The sequence below is a fragment of the Tasmannia lanceolata genome, unplaced genomic scaffold (assembly GCF_043159265.1).
Source record: "Tasmannia lanceolata isolate RefF3 unplaced genomic scaffold, GAP_Taslan_0.1 ptg000037l, whole genome shotgun sequence".
NCBI classification, from domain to species: Eukaryota; Viridiplantae; Streptophyta; class Magnoliopsida; order Canellales; family Winteraceae; genus Tasmannia; species Tasmannia lanceolata.
The window spans coordinates 60,730,103-60,748,467 of record NW_027518714.1 but is presented as its reverse complement, the minus strand read 5'-3'; the positions used below and the strand labels follow the sequence as shown (position 1 = coordinate 60,748,467).

Here is an 18,365-nt window from a genome sequence, read left to right as displayed (position 1 = left end):
TATCCCAAAGTAATACTCTGTTTCTCCTTCAAATATACTCAAAACATAAGAAGGCATTTTACAGCATAAGGAAACACTCTTGGTTGATGGTTCTATGGCACATTTCAGAAACAAAATCCAAAAAACACCAACAAGACACCCACATATCATTCCTCCTAGAAAAATTAAAACAGATAATCTAAGAAACTCTGGATCATATACATACAATATGGCAAACCAATCTGCAACTTCAATATGTAACATTTTTTTGTGCTGATTATTCTCATTCCAAACTTAATTGACAGATGAACAGCATACAAAAGAAACCCAGTATGGTTTCCCTCTAACCTTCATCTTCCCTGTCTTACTTTCCGGTAGCCTTGCCGGAGAATTCCATTCCTTCTCTACTCCTTTGATATCAAGTGGTGCAGAAAATTCGGGAGCCATCTTGGTTGGTAGACCATCATCTTGGTAGGCCTGATCTTTGTGGGTTGTTGTTGTTATATGGTCTGGTGCAATTGGTAGCTTTTGCTTCCTTTCATGATTCGCTTCAACCATAAGGTTCCTCAATGGAGTGTAGGGCTGTCCTGAGCTCCAATTCACTACCTTTGCAATTATCTCCTCATTTTTCTTTCTTCCTTGGGATTCATTCACAACATGTGTTATAGAAGGAAACCATGCAGCTTGAAAAGAAGGCGAATTGGGCCGTTGAGGATTCTGAATATCAGCAGAATTGGGCTGTCTGTTGTTAAGTCTGCCAGGTTCAACCAAGGTCATGAAAGAAGGTGCCTCAAAGAGATCAGTGTTATCAGTGCGATGTTCCCCGGCAGTATTTTCCTTCTTTATATTAGCATTGGATGCTTCTGTTGATGTTTGGACATTGATGCCTGGCAGAGGTTCAGTGGCAAGGATGGTCTGTGAATCTGTAGCATTTGATATGGAAGGAACTGCTCCATCTGTCAAAACATCCAAAGGAAAATTTTACTAGGTCACGAAAATAAATGTGTTCACCATGCATGGAAAGCAACTGTTTAACAAGCTATAGCCCAAGAAATTTTTTATAATCAGGTTTATAAATAACTTGCTTCGACCATTACGAATTTCACTTCTTTTTTTTTGAAAGCTGACAACCATTACGAATTTCTCAATAGAAATAACATAAAAGCAGCTCCCCCTTCCCCCCTCTGGGACGCACATGCCAAAAAATGAAGAAACAAGAAAGAATGGATATTTGCATTATGAAACCTGACAGAGCTTGGTACCTAGAACCATACCACATGTATGTGATTGGGATCATTTATCCTTGTGAAGAGTGATGAATAGTGCCGCAGATTGATAAATAATAAGAGCTTAGTTAAATTAGAAATAATCACATAAACTACGAGAAGAGAAAGCCTAAGTACAGAGTTGATGGTACAGTGTAGTTAATTACATCAACTGGGTGAGAGTCGATGGTGCTGTCCAATCCAGGACCGCTTGGATCTTCTGAGGATCCACACGGACACCTGTTGCCCAATGAGAAAGCTTAAAAAGCCCAAACTCGCACTTACTCTCCATTGCAAAGAGAGTATGTTGTTGTAGCTTGTAGAAGGGCCAAAACAGCGTCCAAATCATGCAGGTGATCCTCTCATGTCTGACTATGAGAAAGCTTAAGATGATCCTCCCATGTCTGACTATGAGAAAGCTTAATAACTCTGAAGTTCTATGTGAAGAATCCAATAGAATGCATCCACTGAATTTCAAGAACCATATGAGCACATGCAACTAGGGGGCTGATCAATGAAGTTATGCATGACCCCATTATCTAGAAGTATCGCCAATTGGTGCCCACCAATCTTGTCCTTTACTCGGAAGGAACGAGGTGCTCCCAATACAGTAGCTATGAAGAGGTGGCTCTACAGTGGCGCCTCCATCAGCTACTGTCTGCTCTTGGGACTCCTGGGGACTGATGGCCTCTCCATCTGCACTATCACAATCAACACCCTCAATCCCAGAGTGAAAGTGTGGCGGAGATTGGTAACATCTCTGAAATAATGTTCCTGAGGGACCAGATCAAACATCAGTATTAAAATCAACAAATGTGGTCACCATCTTGTGGTCAAGGGTTCTCCTTCCTTGATACCACCACTCGTGGCAGTTGAATTTTATTGAATATTTCCAAGGCAAATCTCATATCGCCACCTGCTCTTGGTCTATTTTTTGATCTCCGTGAACCAAATTCTCTAAATTTCATGAGTTCCGAACTCTCATCCTGTGGCCATATATTCTGGAAGCATTACATCAAACTCCCATTGAATCTATGCATAATCATCCTTGTAGTTGTCTTTTCTTTTAAACAGTGATGGAATTAATAAAACCAAGAAGACGGAACAAGCTGCAAGAAAGTAGGGCAAATGATTAAAAGCCAAAAGCGCAGCTTTGTCAGACCCTGACCAAGAGAGACAATCAGCATTATCATTTGCAGATCGCCATACAAGATGTACCTCCATGTCATGACTGTCGATTTTCTCAAGAATTTCCCCAATGGTGTCCACAAAGCTCCATGGATAGCAAGCCCCTTTATTCACCCACCTCACCACATCAAGGGAATCCTCTCAATAGTAAGATGATCCAAAAAGGTGTAATCAACAAGGTGGATGCCAACTAGAAGTGTTTGGATCTCCGCCTCATTAGAGTCCTTTTCACCAATAGGCCCAAAGAAAGCCCATTTAATCCCTTTCTCAGGATCCCGAAGCAAGCCTCCAACAACAGCTAGGGCTGGATTGCCCAAGCTAGAGCCATCAAAATTTAACTTAAAAAACCTGGGAAAGGGTGGGCTCCACCTACGATGAGGACTCTCTTTTCTACGGCTGCTCATCTGAATCACCTCCCACTGAAGAAAAGATGTGCCTCGTAATGCTTTGAACACCTCTAGGTATGCCTTTGAGCACCCATTTGTTCGTTTCTTTCCAAATCAATCAAAGCAAGGCAACAAAGGATAAGTTCCAGAGAGTTATACATCAAGAGGGCCAATGGGAAAAGGCCCAAGGTTCGAAATAATCTAAAATACAGCTAAGAAGAACCCAACTAATCCAAAAAGCTCAAATATGAAAGAACAGATCACTCAAGTGAAGTTGCAATGAAGAAGGAGATGATCAACCAAATCGACATCGAACATTCTGCACAATAGTTGACAATGATTTTCTTCCTCTTATGAAGATTATCCACAGTGAGAATCTTATCTAAACACATCGCCCAACAAAATGCCAACACTCATGAGGGGCAGAAGAACACTAGGTTCTTCAAGCAGGAGATGGATTTGATGATTGCATCATCTGGTTATAGAAAGAATGAACCAAAAATTACCTTCCATGGAACCATTTCCAAATTCTTTTATCTTTCCCATTTCTCTTAATCAATATCAAGCAAAGTTTGGCTAGCAAAGAAGCAATCCAATCTACCTCCCAATTGAAAAAATTCCTTAAAATTCCTTCTGATATGCACATTCCACTCCATTAAGGCACTCTGTCTACTGAAAGAGTCTGCCACACTAGTCCCTTTCCTATAAGCCATACTAAGTAAATCAAAAAGTCCGCCTTCAAAGGGCTTTGCCCACACCAATCATCCAATCAAAATCTGATTCTCTCCCCACTACCCACTCTAAAGCGAATACCCTTCTGAAACGGGGATTAACTTTCATGATATCACGCCATATCGTCATCCCTTTGTCTCTATACTTGTCGACTACGGAACACCCCCTAAAATTAGAGCCATAAATAACCTCAATCACAGTCCACCATTAACTTTCTCCTCACCAAATATACAAATCAATTTCCCTAAGAAAGCCTTGTTCATCAATCTTAACCTTCTAATACCAAGGCCACGCTCTTTTTTAGGCTTACAAAGATCAAACCAGTTGACCAAATGACACTTCCTACTATCCTCGGATTTCAACAGAGTTCTGCACAGCAACACAGCCAACTCAAAATCTCAAGGAAGAGGAAACCAAAGAGGACGAGGTCGATGAGTTGGCCAAGGTCACTCGAACCAAGCCAATCATCAGAATCAGAGTTGGAAGTTGGAACAACAACTGGAATCAAGGTTGGAACAAACGAGGAGGAACTGGTGGCCCCGGTAATGGAAATGTATTCTTTACCTTTTTGTATACTAATCAAGGAATGGATGACGGCTAGTACATCGACTCAGACCCAGACACATGACCTGTGATTACTCTGAAAAAACACTTCTTTACTTTATTACCGTGGATATTGAATTTCGAGTGCTGGAAATTCCCAGGATATGAATTTCCCATGCTTGGAATTCATTATTTGTTTCAAGTTGGGATTCAGTCCTTAATCTGAAGCTAATAAATCCAGCAGGGATCCAGAGCTAATGACTTGTGATATTTTCAGGAAGTTTCTCATAGTTACTAGTAGGTTGGAAAGACTAGGTGGTGAAATTGTACTTTTCAGAGCCCGTGAGACTCGAAAATAACTACTTCCATGAGACCGTAAGAAAATGTAGCTTACCATACTCAAGAGTTTTGGGACCTGAATGGCCTATACCCCTACACTTACTTGTAGCAGAGATTGGCCTAGTACAGTATAATACCAAATATAATAATTCTAGTAGATATGAGGAATGCAAATGCTACACAATGAATAAAGAATGTTTAACAATTGGAGAAATTAAAATACACTGGCATTTTTATCTCCCAAAATAGCTGGAACAAGTGTAACTAAGAAACAAATGATCCAAATAAGGTAAAAAGAACAGAATGAAATCCTAACCTGAAGAAGAGCCCCAGTAGCCTTCCACACTATCAATTTGGCTAGTAGAATCTACTGATATGTCCGTATCGAGAACTGTAGCATTAGCATTTTGTTTAAGAATATCACCCCCTTCCTCTTGTAAAGAATGAGAATGATTGTCAGAGGCATCCCCTTCAGCAAAACCTTGGGTGTTGCAGTTTTTAAGGGTGACTGAACTCTGAACACAACCAGCATCCACTGCAGAAGTCACATGATCTTTAGGTGTAGGATTTTGCGCATCAAACTGGTATAATCTATCCTCACTGCTTTGATTCAATATAGGTTTCTCAAGGTAGTATTCAGAAAGACTACTGTTTGTTTCAATTCCTGCCACTTGATCTTCCGTTTTTGTGACAGGATAATCTGAGCACCTATGAAATGCAATTTCCTGTGAGCTTTGATCAGAATTAGGTTCCGATACGTTTTCCAAGTGACTGGTATTGATATTGCCTCCTTTCAAACCAATATCTGTGTCCAAAAGAGTAGATTTGGTCAGTTGTAGATTCCTTTCTGCTTCATCCCTTCCAAGATCTTCATTAACTTGAGTGATTACTTTAGCTACTAGTGGTTCTCCATTAGTGACAATTGAATGGGCATCAGATTCCTCTAAGCCAAGGCCATCAACTGCACATTCACTGGGTATAAGTTCAATATATTGAGCTCTTTCCTCGTGTCGATCCCCATCAGTACCACTTTGATCGACAATCAACTCTTTGTGCATACAGTCACTGTCTGACCTGTCCACTTGATCGTTATCTTCCCCTACTTGTGTAGATCCCAAACAAGTACTAGAAGTCAGGTCATTCTGAGGCTTTTCGTGTAACAACGTTTCAGTTCGCACTTGTCCATGGCAGATTATTGGGTCATGCTCCTGTAAACTCAATTCAGACTTCATGTCAGAAATGTTTCCAACAGTTGTATCTGAAAAAGTGGGCATATTTTCATCTCCGTATCCGTGTACATGCACATGGCAGCCCTCATCCGCATCACTTGGAATCTGAATATTTGCTTCTAGAGTAGAATCAATAGGTGGGCTTCCTTCGGGAGCTTGAGCAGCATGAACTAAAGCACCCGGATAATCATGATCTTCAGCTACCATAGGCCCCATATGGATACTAAGAGACAGTCCATTCTGAGGCTTTTGTTGTCCCAACTTAGAATCAATCTGAGAGCAATCACTTGCAGGTATGCAGCGTAGTGCTATGGCCGGTAAGTTTTTATCTTCACTACTTTTTTCATGGCCTTCTGCTACAGCCACAGAGCCGTCAATAACATTCTTGCAAGTATTGGCCTCTGTATTTGGTGTTGCTGGTGTCACAGGGGATGCTCCAGGTAATAAGAAACAGGCACAGTTATTTGTATCTTCTGTTGGATCCACAGCTAAGGTCTCGGTTCTCTTATGTAAGATAAATGAGCTCACAGCATCGGAGGTAGCGGACAAAGTATGATCATGGAAACCACAGTGCATCTGAACTGGCTCACTTTCCAAAGCATCAGGATTTCGAATTTGATCACTGGATATTAGATCAGTAGTTTTTGGAGTATTGCCTGCACCAAGGAAACATAGGTTAGTTAAGAGATACATAACTTTGAAGAAACCTTGCTACAAGAAAAATCAGTTCCCAGTATATAATATTGAAGTTTCTACTTCTTTCTGAAAGACGTATGTTAGTTTACACCATAAACACATGCAGTTTTAGAAAAAAAACCCTGGATAAAGGTACTTGTCCCTCTTACCAACCAGCTCTGGTGCCTGCATTTCAAGCATAGGCCACAAGTGAGTTTTTCGTGAACGTGTGTTAGCTTACATCTATTCATGCAATTGTAACAACTTTGGTCTAACAGATGCTTCCCAATTTCACATATTTCTAGTCTTCATGATTTTATCTAAGTCTGCAACATCTAATTTCACTAACTCTCAGTTTTATGATTGTTGTCAGTCTCCAGAGTGTCTAGAAATTCACAAGCAGGAAGAGAATTATATCCAGAGTGTCTTAAAATTCACAAGCAGTTACTGAAAGACAATGCTTTCAAAGTCAAAAGCATCAGGCAAAAAGTTATGATCGAGATGTCCAATATTATCCGGGTGCATTTCTCTAGTACGTCTATTTTTCGCACAATAACCGCACTTCAGTTTATCTTTACCAGTAGTTGTAATATTTCCTCGATATCCACCTCTACTAGACATTTCACCAGAGTAGAGTTGGAAACTAAAGCAGATCGTTCACATGGAGCTATACTCACAATGGTCAGCTTAGTGTTAGCTCTCTTGCTAGCCTCACTTCTGATATAGTTGTAGATGAACTCAAGTGAAGGAAGACTATCCTTCCCAAGGTTTTGAACTCTCAGTGACTCAAGATCTAGATTCAATTTTGATAGAAACTCAAAGATCCCCTTCGCTCTATTTGTTTCTTCATATCATCTAGATTCTAGATTAAGTGATGGGGGACCATCCAAGATAATGTGAATAATCAAGGAATTTAGAAGATGGAGCCCATCATTGGTGTTAAAAGAGTTTTATATAGTTTTTAGAGTGTTATTTAAGCATTTTTAAGTCATAAGGGGGTATTAGAGCCTTTTCTCATCAAAATCACCTGGGCCCATTTGTATACCTCATGCATTTGTATTTTGACTTGGATTTTAGTTTTGGATACAAAATACATCAATCATCCTCATGATCATGTTTTAAGAGAGAGAGAAAGTAAATAGGCCCCGCATACGTATGAGTGTTTTAAATAGGCCCCGCATACGTATTACTGGTTCAGGTTGCAAATCCAGTTGGAGTAAAACTGAAGTTCAGATCCACACATGCAGATATGATCTAATTCATCCAGATCTAGACCAGATCAGATTTGATCTTTAGATCTCAAAAGAAATAAGATCAGAAAAGGATGAATATCACAAAGCAAACACGGCAGAAATCGAATTGCGGAACTAAATTTACAAGAACTTGTGAACAGACAGTAAGATGGAGCCGAGACAATTTTTCCGGGAAGTGTATTTCAAGAAGAAAGATTGCAAACAAGATATAAGTAGAGAGAAAAAAGGAAGATCTTACTCCGAAAATTCTTCCAACACTCAACATCCTCCTTGAGCTTAGAGCTCTCAGCCAGCTAACAAAATCTCACCAGAATCGAGATCGGTGTTTAAAAACTCGTTGACTCGACTCGGAACTCGCCCGAGTCGACTCCCTTTTACCTCGGTCTCGTTCTGCGTTGCACCGCATCCCATTCCGCATTTTGCCCTACAGAGTCAATAAAAACTCCTTTGACTCTCCCGAGTTATGACCGCGTCAACTGTGTTCTTGGCCGTGTCCGCGCCGAGTCGACAAGGATTTTTCTTGGCCACGTCCCGTGTCACATCCGCTTTTTTAAAACTGATCAAGATTGCTGTAAAATAAGTCCCCCCAACTCTATTTATAAAGAGGGAGGAAGCTTCTAGAGCCTTGACAGCTATCAGGCCAGCTCTTTCTCAGCTGAGCTTGATGAGTTGGCAAGGATGACAGCCAATGACCAGCTGTCATAGGCTGAGGTGGCAAGAGTTAGTTACAACTACTCATGTGGCTGTTACATGCAAGCACTTGATTTCACTCTCCTCACCACACATGACACACACTCCACATACATCCCACCCACAAGCCCTCTTTTATGGGCAATTACACATGAATTTTACAAGTCTCTGATTCTATGGAGGAGAAAATTCTAACTACCCTACTCTAAGTGAGGCCCCATAGTCCTCATCTGTCCCCACGTCTGCATCAATATGACATCTACAAAGCTTGATTTCTACACTTTCATTTAACAATCAAACACATCTTCAAGTTTTCACCTTCTGAATTTCTGATTGGATCAAGCCTCCTACTTGGTGGAAACCTTGTGCCATGGAGGAGCAAGAAACATCAAACTGTAGCGAGATTTGGTGCTATAGCCAACTAGAATACCATGGCACATGCTACATATGAGGTTTTATAGATTTGCCCCTACTTATCTGAGACTGATGTTTGGACTTGGGACAGGCAATCCTATTTCCTTGCAATGGGAGAATCAGACAATTCACGTAACGAGAAATCCAATGTTTCATGAAGGACCAAGCATATTGGAGTTGACTGGCATGTCATTCGAGCAAAGGTGGTTCAAATATTTGCACGCCATATATCCATTCTAAATTCTGGCTTGCAAAATGTTTAGTGAGATACTTGACAAGTAGTGTACACATGTTCTCGGCCCAACTTGAGTTTGGTGTGTGTTGGAGTAAGTGGATTATTTTTGTTTATATCCTATGCTTTCAAGAGTAGGGAAAATTATGCCATTTTGCTTCTATTCATATGGGGGGCATTCTTGTGATTTTTTGATAAATGGTTATTAATAAATTTGTGGGATTGAGAATTGCAATCCCATTCTCTTCCCCCATTCCCTTCTTGCACAATTTGAAATCCCTCACTTTTCTCTTTCTTCCACTTCTATAGTTTTCAACGATGAAGACTTGACTATGGTGTTTCTTCAGAAAGAACAGCTTCCAATCGGGACATAGATGTTCAAAAAAAAAAAAAACATTGGCCCACGTAAAGTGTAGAAGTGACTTAATGAACATTTCTCTAATACTCAATGTCTAAGACTTGAATGGGTATCATGGAATGGTCGCATATGATAGTAACAAAAGAGACAGATATATTTACTTGTTCTTTGCCCAAAACACCAAGCGAAGAGATAGAATCATACTTGACCAGAGGACTACACAGCTGATGGATAAGTCTTCGATATCTCATGTAGTGGAAGAAAAGGCAAGAAGTTGCAAAGAATTGATGGAGAGGCCATGGTTGTATGTGATCATTTAAGCTCAAGGTTGAGGGCCTCCCAACTGGGAGGGACTGATGCAGTTCAATTAGGTGGACAAGCTCCAAAAACTCCCCAGGAGAAGTCAAGCAGTAGGAAAAACTAGAAAAAGGTCAAAAAATCTTAAGAGTGTCATCATGGTAATGTTGGCAGGGGGACCCAGTCAGTTTTAAGTTTTACGAATTGCGTATGTATTTATTCTATTTTTGTGAAGATTTTAGACAGGAATTTTTTTTAAACTTATTTAAGGGGTTTCTTCGTTTAAGTTTAATTAGTAGAGGTTGCTCGTTTAGCAAGCTGTTTGCGGGCTGGGACAGAGTCTAGGAATAAATGTTTGAGCTGGAAAATGGAAGTCACTTGGTCCAAGTTTCTTATGTATAACTTTGGGTGAAGAAATAGACAAATGACATTTTTTCTACCATTAAGAAAAAATCATGTGCCCTTCTTTCAACTTTCAAGGACCTTACTGAAAAATCTTCTTTATGCTTAGGCTCAAAAAAATGGCTTCCCACCTTAATAAGTAGACCTTTTTTTAATCTAAAAGAAAAACCTCTGAATTTCGTCAAAGGCCACAATGACCAAACACAGATATGGTAAATGAGCATGCGATAGACATGCAAATTGGACAATGTAGTCATTTACAACGATGAAACCGTCCTAAGGAGTGAGGGAAGTAGCCATTCCAAGATAAGCATGATTCAGGGTTATCCACCACCGCCTCAAATCCCAGTCCAAGAGTCCAAATTTTAACTTATTTGATCGGCATAGATCCTTCTTACCCCAACATTAGGAACCATTTTGAATTGTGGAAATTAAGAAGCTAAATTAAATATCTATGAAAGAAAATAAGGAGACCAATATTAGGTAACTAATTAACCTGAAAGGTGGTACCATCAATAACTAAAGTTGTATGACTCTCTTCGAGAAGAGGCCACCCATAGACTTGAGAATATTTTCAATATTTTATATGTTAGTTTGCTTCAAATTTATCCATCAGCTTGTGCCCTCCATCAGCTTGGCATCAAGAATTTCGTAGTAGAGTCAGATAGCAAAGTCTTTATGGATCTCATCTCTAAGAAAGGGAGCCACCCGTGGACCATCTCCTTCTTCTGGCCGGAAATCATAGACCTCATGGACAACTTGTGCCCTCCACACCAGCACCAATTCAGAAAAGGTGACAAAGTGGCGGATGCAATTGCAAATGAGGCATGCAACTCTAGATGTCATCGAGTTTTTGTGGACCGAGAGGATTGGGCTGAGGGATGTGAGATCCCCCTGCAATCCTCTGAGATCTCCACAATGTGAAGGAGAGCTCTACCAAGGAACTCTCGAACGGATGCCACCCTCACAACATAGCACGAGTAGCGATACAAAATGAATGAAAGAGATACCTCTTGATCTAAGGATAAATCCTCAAACCAAGACGTACCTAAAACAAACTCAGAGTCGCCATCCATGGATACGCCATGGAACAAAAAAAAAACAAATGCTCTGTTTGCAACGGATAACCAGAGATACAAAAGGTCCGTGCCTGGTGACAAATGGAGAAGGTCTGAAGAGCACCCCCAATTCGCCCGAGTGCGAACACTTGGTCTCTTATGCCATTTATTTATTAACTTTGAAGAGTTTTGGGCGAAAATCATGTGAAATGAGAACCAAATATTCCCGAGAAGACGTCTACCTAATCATGCATGACTCAGGGATGAAATAATAAGCACACACGAGATGAATGAAAGAAGTGTCACATAAGCATTGCTAGATTTTGAGTGACATACCTGATGGGTGTCTAAATTCTGGTGGACAAACACATGCATGCTACAGCTAAAGGTATAAGGTATGTACAAGAAATAACAGATATGATAATCAGTAAAGCAGTAAAGCGCTACAGTTAACTTACAATCAAAGCAAGTAATTACTACAGTTAAACATGCAAGTGAAACAAGTAAGTAGGATAATGCTACCGCTAAGCATATGAGTAATCGAAGAAATGAACACACACTATCATGATCCTATGCAAAAATCATCATCAATATACAGACATAAGCCCTAAAGTGCTAACAACAAGTAGGATAATGCTATCGCTAAGAATATGAGTAATCGAAGAAATGAACACACACTATCATGATCCTATGCAAAAATCATCATCAATATACAGACATAAGCCCTAAAGTGCTAACAACAGATCCTAAGACTCTAAGGAAAACAATGGGATCACTAACGCATCCTAGACCCAGTCATCAGTCAGCGATGTGAATCGCCAACTGACCGGACGGAGACGCTCCTAGCTATGACAAACTTCTAACTCTAACACAAACACACAACAAGCACACAACAAATCAAAGACAAACAATTAACTCTAGAACCCTCTATCTAGAACAAACTCCTAACTCTAGAGGAAGAGCTTTTTGAAAACAAGATTTTAAAGTTGTTTATTCAAAAGGATTTAAAATGTTATTTACAAAAGCTTAGCTGGACTTGAGATGAAGATCTCAAGCTGCACTACGTACCTCGTGGAAGAGGATCAAGCCAACGTAGTTAGGAAACGAACTCTTCTAACTACACTCCTAAAACTAAACACTTTAAATGCTTTTGGATTTTTCCAGTTTTTTCAAATGTTTTTTATGTTTTAAATTTGTCTTGAAGTGTTTTTATATTTTCGGTGTTTAAAAGTGCGTTAACACCCTTTCAGCTAAAGGGGATTCGATAGAGGAGCCTCTATACCCACCATATCGCGGTAAGGTATCAAAGAGGGAAACAGGATCCTTAAAGCCTAGGGGAAAGAAAACCAACGAGGGAACTAAAATTACGATACGAGTAAACAATCTCAAAGAGATGACCAAAAGCTGACGAGACTTAGCCAGTCTCCAAAATAGAGGATATCTAACCTATGGAGTAAAACCCCTAAACAAATAACAGATGAAAAGCTTATAGCCCTAAGGGCAAACTTCTAACCAATGACGCTAAAAAGGGTACTTGACAAGACAAATGGTGTCTAACAACTCTATGAGGGGGGGGGGGGGGGGTATGAGGCTAGGTAAGCCTCCTAAAGGGAAAACTCTCTAAATGAGACAAGGCTTGTCTCCAAATAGGGGCTCTACAAATGAGGCAAGGCATGCCTTATAGACACAAAGGTGGGCTCTAAATTAAGCTTGTCTCCCAAAGAGAACTGCCTCACGAGATAAGGTATGTCTCCTAATGGGGGCTCGGGATGGCTCTTTCATTGCTCTAGCAATGAGGGAGCTAATTATCTAAAAGAGCGTCTAAAAGACTAGGCAAGTCTACTATACAAAGGAGGGGAACACTAGTTGGACTGAGTAAGTCCCATAAGGATGGGCTTGGGTTAACGCCTTCATCGCCCACAAATAGGGAGGGCAATAAGTGAATATCCCTCTCTAGAAGTATCGTAATCGAGACAACTTAAATCTATCTTATCAAACATGGGGGGTACAAAACAGGGGTAGGTTTTGCGGACAGAACTTGTGCCATACAGGGGCAGATTTGTGTGCGGAACTTGTGCCAAAACAGAGACAGATTTTGTGCTTAAAACAGGGACAGGTTTGTGTGTAGAACTTGTGCCAAAACAGGGACAGATTTGTGCTTAAAATGGGGACAGATTTGTGCGTAGAACTTGTGCCAAAACAGGGACAGATTAGTGCGTAGAACTTGTGCCAAAACAGGGACAGATTTGTGGACATATTTTGTGTCAAAACAGGGACAGATTTTAATCCAAAATAGGGACAGATTTGTGGACGTATTTTATGCCAAAACAGGGACAGGTTTGTGTGCATATTTTGTGCTAAAACAGGGACAGATTTGTGCGTAGAACTTGTGCCAAAACAGGGACAGATTTGTGGACATATTTTGTGCCAAAACAGGGACAGATTTTAATCCAAAATAGGGACAGATTTGTGGATGTATTTTGTGCCAAAACAGGGACAGGTTTGTGTGTATATTTTGTGCTAAAACAGGGACAGATTTTAATCCAAAACAGGGACAGATTTGGTGGACAGAACTCGTGCCAAACAGGGATAGATTTGTGTGCATGAACTGTGCCAAAAACAGGGACAAATTTGTGTGCATGAACTGTGCCAAAATTCAAAGATATATGTCAAAACCTTATATGCACTAGAAGACTCTTACATAGCTGAAATATCTGACGAGTTGGATGTTATTGCCACACGCTCCATAGCACATAAATTCGTAACTCCAAAAGATAGCACAGGTATGGCTTCAGAACATCAGAAGATTTATTGAGAGTATCAAAATTACTCTAACCATGCAAGCATATGACCAAAGAAATCTTTTGCAGATGTGCGAATTTTAGGCTTAATAAATGAATGAACATAACACAGGCATTTATCTGGACTATGGTTTAAATGACTTGTTTATGCAAGAAATATGATTTCGTGAACATGTAGACACACAATTTGTCTTGCTTCTGGTTGTCTAAAGAACAACCCCAGAGTAGATGACTTTTTACCAATTACCATGGGTCATCCAACCAACTAGAATAATAATGAACCAAACAATTTCAACTGATTAATTGCACAGAAAACTTCTTAGACAATCAAGTGAATTACCATCTATTCAAAGAATATCATGCTCAATTAGCCAAACAGGGCAGTACTATCATATCAAGTTATTTTGTTTTGAACTTACCAGCTGCAAAGAGAAATGGGAATTACAAGTTGAGCTTGTACAAATGACTGATGCTAACACACTCATCATCCGATTATTCTTTAATTCATCTGAACCCTCATGATCACATATAAAACGCGGTGATGAATGCTGCAGACCCCAGATGATGAGTTTTCCATCATGGCCCCCTGTTGCGGCCAATGGGCAGCTTGGTGAAAGACCAACAAGTACAACGGGATCTGAGTGAGCTATTAGAGAACTAATCACCTTTTTTAGAAGGTCGGATAGAGCTTGGGATATAGAAAATGGAGGCAATTCGGTGGGGTTGGCCGAAAAATGGAGGGGTCACGATTGAAATGAGTTTGCAGGTTCTGATAGAGAGGGGTTTGGATCTAACGAGAAGAAGGGCAGAGGATTGAAGGTTTTGTGCTTAGTTTGACATGGGTTTGTTAGATCAAAGTTGAAATTGAAAAGGGTTTGGTCTAATTAGAGGGACATGGGTTTGGGTCTTAAAAATGGTGGAAGGGAAGTGGCCTCGGTCTATGGAGTTGGCTGGAGTTGGGAGCGAGATGGAGGTGATGGTGCTCCGATTGGGTTGCCGGTGGCTGTGGAAAATCATGATAGAAGTGGGTTTTGGGTGGAGCTGGGCTGATAGTGCTGTACGAGATGAAATGGGTTTGGGTTTGAAGAAACATGGGGTTTAATGGGGATTTGGGTATTGAAGAGGGTTTGCAGAGATATGGAGAATTGGTTATGGAATAGGGTGTAGATGGGTTTTAATGGTGCTTTGAGATGGGTTTGGGTTTCAAAGATACAAAGTGTTAGGCCTAAAATTGGTAACAGATACGGCAGTGACGTAAGAGCTTATCTGGCGGGTCAAAGGGACGGAGCTGAAGGAATGAAGCCCTGCACAAGAACGCACGAGGTCAGAAGACCAACCTGGAGTCGTACTCCGGACGGTCCCTTCGACACTCAAGTCGATATGAGCTGAAGTGCAGAGCTAAAACTTTAAGAGTGGTAGCTTTTTTTGAAGTTCTCTCCTGCTTTGAGCCTTGAGAGGTCTTTTATAGAGGGAGGCCTGGGGTGGTTGGATTACCTACCCCAGGACAGGTGTCGGCCCTTTTGTGGGTTTAGGTTTACCTACTCTCAGGTAATTACCGGATTACCCCTAGGCAAGTGCCGAATTCGTTAAGGGCCACATGTCGACAGCCAATTGGTCGTTGCTTTTCATACCCCATCACAAAGGGATGTGGTCGTAGGTTGAAGATGGTGGCCGGAGGTTAGTCAAAGGTGGAGAAATGGCCATGGTGGTCATTGGATCTATGGTTCTTAGAGTTAGTAAAGGCAACTAAGAGGATTTCAAGAATCTGTGAGGTTAAATGGGTTGGTGGCAAGCTGATGTGATGGTGAAGCTTGAGGTGAAGGATGACAATGGTGGCACGGTGGTCGGATTCCGGTGTGGTTTGGCCGGATTCCGGCAAAATTGCCGGAATCAATGGAGATGGTAGTAGAATGGTGTGGGTTAGTAGCAAGGGAAGGAGAGAGGGTTGCTAAGATGTGGTATTGGTGGATGATGGAAGATGGAGGTGGAGTGGGGAAGATGGTCGGCGGCTGCAAATCGCCTTCTTCCACTCTCTCTTGCGGCTGGAAATGAAGTCCCCTGCTCCGTGAAAACCCTAACTCGATCCCTCTTATGCAAAAGGTAGATGACATATTTGCACCCTTCTTTCTTCCATGGACAACCCCCATCTCATGAATTTGTGACTACTCTTGTTTTAGCTAAAGGGGGGGCTCGGGTAAGGAGGAGGGCAAATATATCATTTCTTTCTTTCTTTCTTTTTTATATATGGGATTGGTATTGGCACTCTTCTCTCATTTAAATCAACTCCCTTCCATTTGTAACCTCGCTTTGTCTTTTCTTCTATTTCTTGCCTAACTCTTCTAAAATTTGCAGGGATATGCTTGGGAGGGTTAAGTTTCTGATTCTACAGTACGAACGGGATTTCGGGAGTTTCCTGGGCCGCAAAAATAAAGTTTATTGAGCTTTACAACAGGGAATTTTTTTGGGTTTTTCAGGTTCTCTCGCGATTAGAGCTCGGTTCTTGGAAATTTCGGGACTCAGATTTCGGGATTTATTCAATTTTTGGGAAATTGGGGTCAGGTCAAAATGGGGTGTCTATAGTTTTCCATGGCTGGTCAGAATTAGAAATGCCCCGCTTTGTCCGTGGGGCTTCTAGATGTGATGCCCAGGGTTTTCCTAATATCCGTCCAAGCAAATGAGTAAAGTAGGTGGCAATGTTTAGGGTTGTTTGATTCCCCCTTCGTGTGTCACTGTTTCAGAGGCCAGGCAGATAGCCCTCCTCTTGTATTCTGCCTTCATTATATAATATTTTGAGGTCCGCCAGGGGTCGCACTCCTTTCCCGGTATTAAAAAAATCATCCATCAGCTACTGCATCAGTTTGGTGTTCCGCAAATCCAAATGCTAGCAATGACAAGACTATCTCTAACAATTAACCGTCATTTGTTTTCCTGGGGTTTCAACCAGAGTTTTTTAAACATTTTTTGTTTCTTAACTCGAGATGCTTGAATTTTCTTAGGAACACGGAACAAACATTTTCATAATTGAATCAGCTAAGCATTTCAAGGCTAGACAAACTTACTGCCCGCAAGACCCTCTAAAGCACGATCACCGGCCCAATTCTTTGAGATCATTCGTAAATCTTTATCAACAACAGTGTTAATTATCGGATCAGATTTTGTATCTGCAAATTCCGAAACAGCATCCGAAAACACTTCCTCTTCGGATTGGTTTCCTCCAACTTCAGCTTCAATTCCACCACTACCATTCTCATCCAGCCCCAAGTGTTGATATTTTGAAGCTCCTGCAATTGATATTACTTATATGAACATCAATACGTACCGCTATCAAGTTCCAGCAATAAGAGATGTTAAACAACCAATTACCCAAAAAGCTTAAGCTGTTACAGTTGGTGTTATTTAATCTTTGATAATTCAACAGTGTGGCCCCACTTTTTTGGGTTAGCCCTACACATGGATTTTTACCATTAAGGAGTTGTTGGGTTTTGAATTCAAAAACTGCCACATAAGGCAATAGCTCTGATACCATGTGAAACAACCAATTACTCCAACAGAACCAAATTCTTTGGTAATTGTTTGGTTAGAGTTGGTGTTATTTAATCATTGATATTTCAACAGAACCAAATTTATTGGTAATTGTTAAACGAAAGAAGGCGAAATTCTTACCGGGGCTGTGATCTTCATCAGAAAGCTCATCGTCAGAGACTTCCAAATTCATCACCTTAAAACCCTCGATTTTTCCGCATATTTTATTGTGGGCGCTTCGATGTTTCGAACTCGGGTGCGAATTTGGGAAGCTCCATCCGCATTTGGGACAGACATGGACGCTCTGATTCTCATGCCCTGCACTCGAAACCCATTAAAACCCCTCTAGATATTAAAAAGAAGAACAACCCAGTAAAGAATGATGTGAAATTCAGATAATCTATCTAAAAAAAAGAGCGAGAACCCATGAAAAAAAATCAAACCTGGTGGGTGAATCTCTCGCTCCTCTTCCCTCTGCATCTCTTATCTTGAGATTGAAAACCCAAACAAGAAAAGGCAGAGAATGAACAGAATTAGGGTTTTGAATTAGAGAAGAAAAATAAATGGGAAATTGAAGACCGAGAGGTCGTGTCTTTTATTAGCAGCTTCGTGTTCTTCTTCCCGCTGAGACTAGTAAAGTCGTTCAAGAATACGAAAACAGTGTAAGATAGTGACGGTAACAGATTACCATGTACCCATGTGCGCATGTTAGCACCATGGCCTTTCACTGTAACAGATATATATATATATATATATATATATATATATATATATATATATATATATATATATATATATATAGCTTCTTTCGGACAAGGGAAGCGATGCGAAGACACGTTTGTGTCAAGGTCTGTCACAAATCACAAACAAACCCTGGAAAAAAAACTGCAAGGGAAATGATAAAATTCGCCCCCTATCTTCAAGCTATCGCTCCCCTCTGTGTGCCGCGAAGCCCGGACTCTTCGCAAGCGACAAAAAGGTCTCTCTTTATCGCTTGTTGAA

At 40.7% G+C, this 18,365-nt stretch overlaps 1 protein-coding gene across 5 annotated transcripts; it reads right to left on the bottom strand.

Annotated features, from left to right (window-relative positions):
• LOC143860504 (Pentatricopeptide repeat (PPR) superfamily protein) lies at window positions 1-18,106 on the bottom strand. Of its 5 annotated transcripts, none has more exons than XM_077371183.1 (6): window positions 18,052-18,106; window positions 17,807-17,850; window positions 17,505-17,681; window positions 16,901-17,122; window positions 4,749-6,317; window positions 1-935 (listed from the first exon to the last, which is right to left on the bottom strand). In XM_077371183.1, exons 2-6 carry the CDS (start codon window positions 17,841-17,843, stop codon window positions 274-276), a joined length of 2,667 nt encoding a protein of 888 aa, XP_077227298.1. In that variant the 5' UTR covers window positions 17,844-17,850; window positions 18,052-18,106; the 3' UTR covers window positions 1-273. The 5 variants fall into 5 exon arrangements, with proteins under 5 accessions (XP_077227298.1, XP_077227299.1, XP_077227297.1 ...); XM_077371184.1 differs by lacking the exon at window positions 18,052-18,106 and having other exon boundaries at window positions 4,749-5,080; window positions 5,141-6,317; window positions 17,807-18,045; XM_077371182.1 differs by lacking the exon at window positions 18,052-18,106 and having other exon boundaries at window positions 17,807-18,045.
• Window positions 18,107-18,365: the final 259 nt, after the last annotated feature.

Bases quoted from the DNA above. Each gene is read 5' to 3' on its own strand.
- LOC143860504 (XM_077371183.1), bottom strand. From the start codon at position 17,843: ATGCAGAGGGAAGAGGAGCGAGAGATTCACCCACCAG. The intron at 17,123-17,504 runs GTAAGAATTTCG...TATCAATTGCAG, and splicing joins TGATGAAGATCACAGCCCCG to GAGCTTCAAAATATCAACAC. The intron at 936-4,748 runs GTTAGGATTTCA...ATGTTTTGACAG, and splicing joins CTACTGGGGCTCTTCTTCAG to ATGGAGCAGTTCCTTCCATA.